This window comes from Venturia canescens, chromosome 3, assembly GCF_019457755.1.
Source record: "Venturia canescens isolate UGA chromosome 3, ASM1945775v1, whole genome shotgun sequence".
Classification (NCBI taxonomy): Eukaryota; Metazoa; Arthropoda; class Insecta; order Hymenoptera; family Ichneumonidae; genus Venturia; species Venturia canescens.
Window position 1 is genome coordinate 15,296,425 of NC_057423.1, and position 11,500 is coordinate 15,307,924.

The window sequence follows — 11,500 nt, forward strand, 5'->3', positions numbered from 1 at the left end:
TAAAAATTTGACTAGTTAACTTTTTGATTTGGCAACTTTGTTGTTGGTGGAGAGATATATCTACCTTGCCAACGGTAAACTGATAGCTTGTCACTCACATATGACTTCATACACATAACCAACAATAATTTATTTGAATTTGAGTTTACGTCATTATTTGTGATTACAAATATTTTTGTTATCACAATATTTGCATAAATATGAACAAAAAACATTTTTCTATTAATTATACCGAGAACGTATACACGCCTGTACAGTACCGATACACTAATGTAAGCACGTCACAACTAAACGCGATATACGTCGATATACATATATATAAACAGCTGATAGAGCGGTGTTGCCGATGTCGTACCAAACCTAGTATTCAACGATTCATCGTGAGTGATAATCGTAGTTAATTTATGATTTCATTCTTAAAGTTTCGGTGACCTGATATTTTTATAACGCCATTAACAAGATAGATGTTCAACGAATACGTATATGATTTAATTTTTTTTTTTCCAGCATTTACGATCCCTTAAATTTGATTGAAAAATCACGATCCATTTACTGCCACTACGATGTCCAATTTTTAATACTTATTTTCTTGCTTAAATGTTCGGTAACCTCCCCTCAATTTTTTTTACCGTAATTTTCGAACATTTTTCTATGCTGTGTAAAAAAATCAGATTTTTCTGCAGATTTTTAAATAGTGGCCATGATCTCATTAATAGAACTAATAAATATATATTAATTATTATAACGAAAGACAAAATTGGATATATGGTCGAGAATCTTCATAAAGTTACGATCGTCATTCAAATCATTAATGGATGATTACTATCGGAAACTCATTATAATATTGAGTCGTCCTATGGAATAAATCTATGGAATCAAAAGTAAGTTTTATTCTTAAATTAATGATGGTTATAGTTCACTTCTTGGTTTCCATCATCTTTTCGAATACTCATCTTAGAATTAAAAGCGATTACCATCAGTTTATCAATCAATCAAATGTCCATCCATCATATGGAGTTTTTCATATCATGGATTAAAGGAGACCGGGACAAAATGGGATACCTAAGGAAATATTGAACTTTTCAGAAGTTTGGGAAGCTCTGTCTATTTTTTACTCACAAAAACTAAGAAATGTTCTGGAATTCTTTTCATTTTCAAAAAAAAAAAAAATTCCGTGGCAAAACCTCTCAAAAACTCATGAAATTTTTTTTACTATGATTTTTTATTACAATGCACCTTGGGTACATTTTGCACCCATAACCGAGTGCTTCCGACTTACCACTGTAAGCGTTGAAAGCGGTCTCAGCGCTTACAGCGCTCAAACGTAAGTCGAGCGCACCCTGTGAGCGCTCTTAGCACTTACAACGCTCTAACGTACGTCGAACGCACCCTCTGTAATTCAATTCAAAATTAATGATATGAATAATAACGAAGATTGCCAATCTTTATTTTGTAAAAAATTGGTATTTTTTATCCACCGAATCATGGATTCAGTGCCAAAATTGTGCGGAGTGGGCACATGATTCATGTAGGTGTAACCACACATGCTGGTCCGCAAAGATATATCTGCGATTACTGTCGTAGACAGTAATCTGCGAAGCAGTAATTGCAGATATACAAATACTTTTCGTATATCTGTGCAAAAACGTTTTCACTTTGGAAGTGATGTAAAAAAAGAGAATTTGAAAAAAACGAATTTTTTGAAAAAAAAAACAAAATCCAAAAAAAAAACAAGACAGTTTGGAAAAAATATGTTTCATGTTCTTTTCGGACAAGTATAAAAATTGAAAAAAAAAGACAAAAAAATTTCTCTTATTTTTCGGGTATCCCGTTTTGCCCCGGTCTTCCCTATATCTATTTAAATAATTCAGGATTATATTATCTATCATCCTTTACTTCAGTACTGAATTTGTATACTACAAATTCATCAACAAAATTTTGTTATAAACTCCGTTGTGGTTTTTATGAAATTGTTATATATATTTTTTTCAATACGGTTTAAGTTCCGCTCATGATTTTAACAGAGATTCTTTCACAGCCATTCCTATGTCACGCTCCCCTCCAACCGCATCTTCATATACCTTGAAAAAAAAAGGTGAGAGAAAATCTCATAGCGCGACGGGTTAATCTCTTCATGGAAATTTTGACATTCTGATCATCGTTTCCATCGAGCGGTCCAACACTTTACAACTCAAAGTTATAACGGAACGTTTCGGGTGCAGAATCATACGCTGGTGATGAGACGCGTGAATACGAGAAACAGTTGCATGACGCGAACTAGACTTTCTCCAAAATCGTAATCTTTCTATGTTCTCGAAAACAGAATTCCGCGAAGTAACATGAATATTATGCAAGGAAGGTTTCTTCATATGAAAATTATTACAAATTAATAGCGCAGTTATTATTTGATATTCAGATTGATCGTTTCTTCATCGACCCCTTTCAGTATTCGTCGAACAGTGAACGCTCTTTATTTCGTCAGTGTGTCAATAATAATAAGACACAACCTCGAGTCTCAAATTTCTAAAAATAAGTTTAAAAAATCTTGGAGGAAAAGCAGTTGCAAAACACAGCTGGCTCCATTTATTTTCGCTATCACTGTGTGCCTGGGATTAGTTTTTAATCTTATCAGGATCAATGGAACCGCCCGAGAAACCGGGGAAAATTCTTTCTCTAATAACCGCGACTTGAGCCAAGCTTCCAGCTCAAGACGCAAATTTGAGCTTTCCCGTGGCCCTTCAACATTTGAAGCTTTTGTCATCTTCCAATACACAAGGGAATCAGGCCCAGAGTCCCTGTTGGCTCGTATATAATATCGAAATTTTAGTTTCTCGAAAATTCCAATTACGAGTGTCCATATTTTTTTTTGACCACGTGTTTTCATGACGCTGAAATTTGCAACGTTGGAGTCCAACGAAATAATCTAAAAAAACTCTCGAATAATTTCAGTAAATCTCCAATTTTGTTTTCTGCCGAATTTGCAATTCGTTATTTTTCAACCCACATCAATGATTCGTGAAATAAAAAAATGATTAATTATAAATCTTTTTTTCGTTCATTTCGTTGAACTCCAACGTTGGAAACTTCAGCGTCACGTGTTTTCTAGTTTTCTGGAAAATTTGTATGTCGTTTTACTACAACTGCGGGGTAAACAGCGCCATTTGGAAGCTTTGATTAGCGCTATCTCAAAATTTCGAAGTCGAAATTCACTGTTTCTTTCTCTATATAATAATATAATACATAAGTATTCTCTGAATACTTTGTAATCGGTTTTTAGATACCGGAAATCAAGCCTCAAAATCACTTTGAAACACACTGAAAATTGCTACTTAGGTCATACACAGTCGAGATCTTCGTGGAAGAGGGTTGTTCAACTCGTGATGAGATGGTTCGACCGTTCGGGTCCGTTTCTTCGAGTTGTGTGCGCCACCCGGGAAGGTTCGAGCAGCGAAGCGAGTCTAGCAACTTTACACGCAGACCCGTGTGTCCCGCTTTATGCTTTCAGAGCTAATTTCCTGTCGGTTTCTCTTGAGGGACGTGCGCGTACCTCCCCTCATACACACAGAGCTTATTACATTTCTTTCAACTTACCTTTTTTGTGTTCGGCTACGGAATCGATCTAACCCTTGGGAGGTAAACTCTGTCCAAGCCGAAAAACATACATATAAAAATTTGCGGCGTGGGGGGTGCAAGGTAGACAAACGTGCTGCGATTGCTGTGACATAAATGAGCGATACAGAATAAAACCAACGGTATATGGATAAGCTGCTTCCAAATTAAGGACAAAATTACAGGGTGCAACGCGAAATTAAAATGTCGGACAAAACCAAAATGTCTTGCGATAGTATGAACCCGGCAATAGAAAAGGATAACCCCTGACACCATCATTCAGCATCCACAAACGAAGCGAACGAAAAACAGCATTACAACGACGCAACGGTACGCAATGCGTCATTGTTGTTGGTTGGATTCCGTTGATATCCTGGATCGCTTGAGACAGCAACGGATCAGCGAATTGATGGTATACTACTGACTTTACTGTAAGCACGGTAAGCACCAAGCAGTTGAAAGGGGCATATAATGTAATCTGCATGATGATGTGACGCGCCTCTAGCGGCACACTGTTCCGGCATGTGCACAGCTGTGAAGGGCGCAACATTGCCGGCGGCTGCACCGCAGGTTTGAACAATGCGCTATGTGATGTACTGCGACGATTGTGAGCGAAAAAAAACCGCAATTTTCTGATACAACAGGTTTCTTGTATATTGACTGCCGTCGTACAACCGTGCAGAGCGAACATTTTTTTTCTGTAGGTTTTCTGTGTTTTGGAAATGTCATGTTAATTATTTCCAAGCACTATTATCAATACAGCACACTATATTGCTACAAATAATCCAATTCTGTACAGAGTTAGCGGAAAACAACAATTTTTATTTTTTATTGTAGCTACATATCTTGGGAATTACTCTCGCAATTTTTTGCTGTTATTATTATAACCTTCGAAAAATTATTTTAATAATACATTTAAAAAAATAGGTTTACAGTATAGTAACTTTACAGAACTTACAATTTTTGGACGAAATTCGTCGTTCGGATAAAATCAATGCGAAAACAGAAAATGATGTAACCGGAGAATTAACCGGACTATTAATTAAATGAATATATATAGCCGTCCGAAATAATGATGTGGCAGGTTCATAGGATAGCAAATATATTCATAGAAATTGTTTTGAGAATAGCTCGAAATAAAAAATATCCGTGAAATCAATTCGTCAAAAGTATAGTGTCACATGACGAAAGTATACACACGATAAAAATTTTTAGCAACATATATGTAATACGGACAAATAGACACAAATATATCAAACTCGGCCAACTTATGAAATTTTTCATTTGAATTTTTTTAACACAAGGGAACCTGTATATTTATTTGGTCCCGACCAGTTGACAGGAGCAGGGAATGCCGCGTTCAATTTTTTCGTAGACGTTTATATGACCTCTCATTATGCTCTCGTCGAATGCTTATTCATCATATTTATTGTGAATTTGTTAAAATGTTTATTGATGTATTCTATAGTTATAAGCATTTAAATAATTAAAATGCGAATTAAGTAACCGAGTAACCACTGACAACAAATAAAGTTTAATCGATACGAACACGATACCTTGAACACGATAAGATCAAGAGATTCGGTAGAGTCTCGGGACAAGTACATTGACAGCCCTGTCGTCTGCTGGCCTCGCCGATAAACTTGTACAAATACAACTCAGTAACGATCAAATAATTTTACTACATCTTTTTGAATCTGCCGCCACGCAGAAGTCGTTAGAACGATTCCGTACTCTTTTCTGCCGGATATTGGGTATAAAAATTTCGTAATAGAAGTACTTGCGTTGAGTTTTTTTGTTACAAAGCAGATTATATGCTCCCCCACCATTCCACCAGTGTGACGTTGAAGTTACTCTCAATTCTTTATAATTACTACAGTTGAGTTCTGGGGAATTTTTCTACATGACGCATTTCTATGCCACCGGTCAACGACGGTGAGTAATCTCTTCTCTCTCTTTCTTTCTCCCTCTCTCGAATTCGTGGATCAATTTTTCCGGGTCTTATATACCACCAGCACCAGCGTCCTAAAATTTCAGTCGTAGTTTGTTCCGGCAGTTGATCACGAGTATCTTGTGGTTTCTTTTTGTTCTCTCATTCCAGCAGAGATTTGCAGCCTTTTTCGTAGTGTGTGTGTATTCTGTGGAGCCACAGCCGCGAAAGCCACAGGTGTGACGTGTCAACGTGAACCAGAATAATTTTTAACTGTGTAGGTTTTATAATTACAAACGCATATGATATATCTTTATTTTGTATCTTTATTAATATTCCGCGTTTTGTTTCTCTGGTTTTGAATTGTTTTGTTCTTCAACAATCAATTCGAATCAATCTGAATCCATTCTTTTATATATATTCATATTTGAGGTTGTAAAGTGGTTCACAACATCACGAGACCGTTTTATTTATATCGTACCGTTGTCCGTTAAATTCGATGGGTGTGTCAAAGGTCCGAAATATTCCGGCCTTAACGACGATCAACAATACTTACCATACAATACGCTTACGAAACTTGTATACGTATCAAAAATCATGTGATCAAAAAATAACCTTCCTTTCATCATTCCAGGTGATTGTAACCAGATAATATCAACGCATAAACATGAGTTATGGATACCAGGTAAAAATCATCAAATACAAGTTTTTCATTTTTCTCGTTTCTAGAAAAGTCAAATAAACTTTGATAAAATTTGATACAAAACGTTGATACAATTTGAATTTTTGGAAATTTCTAACAAATTTTTATTATTTCTAACATACTGTAAGTGCATGTCTTTGAGATTTTAAAGCTGAGAAATAAATCACAATAAAAGAATGTTCTGTGCCTAATATGCAGTATGAACCCCCCCTCCAGCCCTTACAAATTTATTTGGTATTCAGGGTTGGTTACAGGAGTTTATAATCCTACAACTGCATACCTTTACATGCACGCAGGTATAAAAAATTACCTGTCTAAATATTGATCTACATGAATTTAAAATCTGAAAATGTGTTTTAATATAACCGTTATGTATGACCAATTATCATTCAAAGCAAAATATAGTCAAAAGATTTGAAAACAGTTCCTGAAGAAAAGAATAAGTATTGTTAGATTATCATAAAGTATATTCTAGATCAATCTTCTTTGATAAGTATGTATATTGTTAGGAAATATTGAAAGATAATTCAAAAATTGATGTAAGAACTATTTTTGACTACTTTTACGATAATATCATAATCAATAATAATATGATAAATGATACAGAATAAATCATATATAATTTTTTTTTTCAAATCCTCAAGAACAATGATTATAATTCCAGCACTTGTAAATGTTTGAAGTTCTAGTGTCAAAAATTGTACTATATCGTATTTGTTGCATGGAATTAAATGACGCCAGTGTCCAGCTTCAGGGAATTTGACAAAAGGACAAGAGTTTGCTGTTTTACATATTTAATAACTAGAGATTGCTCAGTGAATATTTTTTTGTTTGCATCCTTGGAATCAAAGGGACCGCCAGTGGGGCCATTTCCAGGAAAACAAAAACCACCAACGTCTTTTGGGGCTCCCCCTGGTACACCCTCCGCCCCAGGTGCTTTGCCTTACCCAAATAATAGTAACATAGGCTTTGGTAATCCACCGACTTCTTTCGGTATGCCACAGCCCTATGCTGGTTTTGGAGGGGCTCCCTATCCTCTGCAGCCTCAAGGATCATCTCCTTATCCTAATGTTCCTGGGTTAAATCCATGTCCCTATCCAAATCCAAATGCTTGTTCAAATCCGTCTCTGTATCCAAATCCTGGTGGACCAAATGCATCTCCTTATCCAAATCCTGCTGCTGGCCCTAACTCATCTTTTTATCCCAATCCTGCTGCTTCGAATCCATCAATGTATCCAAACGTCAGTGATGCAAATCCATCCCCGTATACTCAACAGAATTCTCCATATCCTGGACAAAATTCTTCTTATCCATCGAGTACTCATCAACCAGTTCCATATGGTTCACAACCAACTTCATGTCCTGCCCAAACCTCCCCTTATCCTACCCAAAATCCGACGAGCACTTCACCCTATCCCCCTCGGGCCTATCCTCCGCAAAATCATCCTTTGCCATTTCCCAGTAGCCAACAACCGTACCCAGGAGCACAGTCCTCTGCAACAAATCCATATTATTCGGGCAACCCTCAGGCTCCTCCCAATCCTACTTCAAGACCCCAGTCTTCGCCATATCCTGGCAGCTCTCAATATTCTTCTCATCCTGCAAACGGAAATTTTCCATCCGCTAATAGCTTTTGTAGCCCTGGTGGTGTGTATCCCGGGGGGCAGGGAGCAGGAGGGAGACCCTTTGCTTCGAGCACTGGATCACATTATGCGCAGCCTCACAAAAATTCCCCAGCCCCCCGGAGTGCACAGCTTAAGTCAAAGGTGAGATTGTTATAGTGGCAGAAATTCTCTGGCCAGAGGCGAGATAAGTGAAGCATGGATCATACAAATGTTTCAATCAAAAATAAATTCAATTGATTGTGGTGAATAATTATAAACGATGAGTAGAAAATGAAAATTGATTGTGTTATTTCAGCTCTCTCCTACTGTTGTGCCCTATCCGAATTTCGACCCACGGGTTGACGCCGAAGTATTGCGCAAAGCAATGAAAGGATTTGGCACTGATGACAAAGCTCTCATCGAAGTTCTTGCCAATCGTACAAATTTACAACGACAAGAAATTGCTACTCAATTTAAAACCCTTTATGGCAAAGTATGCTGATTTTTTCATTGAGCATTAAAATAATTCATTCGTCGCAAGAAATATCAATCGATGGAGACTTTTCTTTCATTCTTCTGATTATTATATTTGTTGATTATTTTCAAATTTTTCTGATTGAGACTCGAATCGATTACTTTTCCAGGATCTTGTAAAGGACTTAAAATCGGAAACGAGCGGCAATTTTGAAAATTTGCTGGTTGCAATGATGACTCCTTTGCCTCAATATTACGCAAAAGAGCTGCACGACGCAATGAGCCGAATTGGTACTGATGAAAACGTTCTCATTGAAGTACTATGCACTCTATCTAATCACGAAATTCGTGTAATCAAACAAGCTTACCAGGCCAGTAAGTAAATGATAACATTTTAATACATGACGATTAAAAGTTCAATTAAAAGTACGAGGATGGTTTGGAAAAAAAACCAAAAATATTTTTGTCCCGAATTGATGACTTTCACCCAAGAATTATTAAAAAATTCAATTATTTATTCGTAAGCTACATTATTCAGTCATAATTTTTTTAGTGTACGGAAGATCCTTGGAGGATGATTTGATGGACGATACATCCGGAAATTTCAAGCGACTAATGGTGTCGTTGTGTTGTGCCAATCGTGATGAATCGTTCGAAGTTGATCCAGATGCGGTCGCAACGGACGTCAGAAATCTTTTACAAGCTGGTTAGTTTCATAATTAATGCTTCAAACAATTACCCAAAACTACACTCGGGATTATAGAATAAAGCAAGCAAAATACGAGCAATACGAAAATATTTCAACATTCGATCCACCAAAAATCCAATATGTTGATATATTTTTTCATCGATAATCCATTTTTTAAATTAATCATTCATGTTTTGAAAATGAAGAACAAAATTCAAGAGCCTTGAAAAATAGAAAACTCCAATTTAGCATGGGTTCAAAAATGTGTATATCTTAAGAAATAATTGAGGATATTTGGTACAGGCGATACAATGTTGCCATGCTAAACCATGCTAAAAACAAAAAATTTCAAAATGATCAGAATTTTATAAAATTTGGTGAACATATTCTTTAGTATTAAATTTGACAATACAATTTTTTTAAGATTTTTCTTCTGTACAGTTATCGAGTAATTGATCACTAAAGTTCACGTGTATAAGCATAGCGTTTCCATATATATAGGTATACATTCCGGGCATAAGAAGTCTGCTTTAATGCGTAATTACTCGATAACTAAGCAGAAGAAAATTGTGAAAAAAATTGTGTTTTCGCACTTGACGTTGAAGAACATTATCACCAAATTTGATAAATTTCTAATTATTTAGACTTTTGTACCATACATCCTTAACAGATTAAGTTATCAACTTTCTCTTATGTACTTTGTTCTGCCCTGCAGGTGAATTACGATTCGGAACCGACGAGTCGGTATTTAACGCAGTTCTTGTTCAGCGAAACATACCACAATTACAACACATTTTCCAGAAATATGAGCTCGAAACTGGCCATAGTTTCGAAACAGCGATTGAGAATGAATTCTCTGGCGACATAAAGAAAGGACTTTTGGCTATTGGTAAGATATTAATTATACCGTTATAAATGTACTCTCGTTTGACATTGCATTCCCTCATTTCAATTAAATTTTCGCTTTCTCACGATCGTCATTTTGATAGTTATGACCTTCAGTACGTTGGTTCGATACAATTTTGAAATAAATGGGAGGGAAAGGGAAATTGAAAAAAAGCGCAATCCGGTTACGCATGGTAATTAATTATTTCTCTTTTTTTACAGTCAAATGCGTGAAAGACCGACCAGCATTCTTCGCCGAACAATTGTACAAGAGCATGAAAGGTCTCGGTACTGATGATGCACGATTGATAAGATTGATAGTGACTCGATCCGAAGTCGATCTCGGGGAAATAAAAAGATCTTTTGCCCAAAACCAGGGTGAAAGTTTGGAGAGCTGCATTAGCGTGAGTACCATAAAACAAATTCCGTGATTGCCATGTTCTTTGGCAATGATGATTGAACAAATCATGCGAGAGAAAAAACGAAGTGAGATAACCGATGACAAATGTTTTGTTTTTCAGGGTGATTGTTCGGGCAGTTATAAAAAATGTCTTTTGGCACTTGCTGCCTAAGTTCTGAATATTGGATCGAATCAAAATATTCATACATGTATGTAGGTTCGATCGAACGCATTTACAAAGGTGTCTTCAAATTTACTTCGCTCGGAATCGGACTAAAGTTTTCGGAATCTCGTTGTGCCAAACTGGCAACTTCATTTACTACGTGACACTAATTCTCATTCGGTAAATTTCACAAATAAAAACATGACGAACACGATGGTTAAGTGGAAAGTTCCTGCTACGCGATATCTATGAACAAGTGACCGCTTTTGAAGCCATACGAAGTTCACTTTTAGTAATAAGATTCAGGTGACGTTACGTTATTTACTCATATAGATATATTTATACATATATACATCTATTTTTGAAGAAGAATCTCTATTGTTGATGCAAATGTCGAAAATAGATTCGAAGTAGCTTTGATATATACACTATTTTATGCAGGCAGAAAATGCTATTTCGAGAGCGAAGACGTTCCTTTAGCTTGAACAATCGAAATATATATGTATTTACGCGCCTAAGGAAAGATTATTCGAAATAATCGATCTTACATGCAGACTTGAAACTTTCGTCGTAACAATAACAAATGTTAATGTTTCTGGGATATTTGTAAACATGTTTCTCGGAAATTATTCGTAAACAAATTATATGTCCAAAAAATAGTATGCGATATACACAAAGTCAATAAAATTGTCCAATACAACCATTGACATCGAATATTTTTGGAATTTTCAATAAATTTTTTTCTGCTACCTTGACCCAAGTTTATTTTCGTCGATTTTTTTTTTAAAACGCTTGTTTGAACGCTTGTTTAGTTTCACTATAGAGACACGTTCAAGATTTAACTCTTTGGATAAATTTCGGAAGCTTTAATACAATTTGTGGAATAATCGAGCATTGGTAACTTTTAAACGTATGTCGATTCAATTGCTCATTAATTGAATTAATAAAAACGTCGAAATGATTTTGCCATAGTGTGGTTTTTAAATTTTTGTATTTTTTAGAAACAAAAAATATTTTTCAAATCAAACAACAAGAATTTTTTTG

General features: G+C 35.8%; 1 protein-coding gene across 1 annotated transcript; it reads left to right on the forward strand.

Moving 5' to 3' along the window:
- The first annotated feature begins 5,582 nt into the window (after positions 1 to 5,582).
- Positions 5,583 to 11,170, forward strand: LOC122407752 (annexin B9-like). Its single transcript, XM_043414162.1, has 9 exons — positions 5,583 to 5,816; positions 6,174 to 6,224; positions 7,094 to 8,008; positions 8,163 to 8,339; positions 8,491 to 8,695; positions 8,874 to 9,026; positions 9,724 to 9,897; positions 10,116 to 10,297; positions 10,415 to 11,170. The coding sequence occupies exons 2-9, from the start codon at positions 6,207 to 6,209 to the stop codon at positions 10,463 to 10,465; spliced, it is 1,875 nt and encodes a 624-aa protein (XP_043270097.1). The 5' UTR covers positions 5,583 to 5,816; positions 6,174 to 6,206; the 3' UTR covers positions 10,466 to 11,170.
- The last annotated feature ends 330 nt before the right edge of the window (positions 11,171 to 11,500 follow it).

What these genes read in the sequence shown, in the direction of transcription:
- LOC122407752 (XM_043414162.1), top strand. An exon ending in GTGCACAGCTTAAGTCAAAG is followed by an intron (nt 8,009 to 8,162) that starts GTGAGATTGTTA and finishes GTGTTATTTCAG; the next exon opens with CTCTCTCCTACTGTTGTGCC. An exon ending in TTAAAACCCTTTATGGCAAA is followed by an intron (nt 8,340 to 8,490) that starts GTATGCTGATTT and finishes TTACTTTTCCAG; the next exon opens with GATCTTGTAAAGGACTTAAA.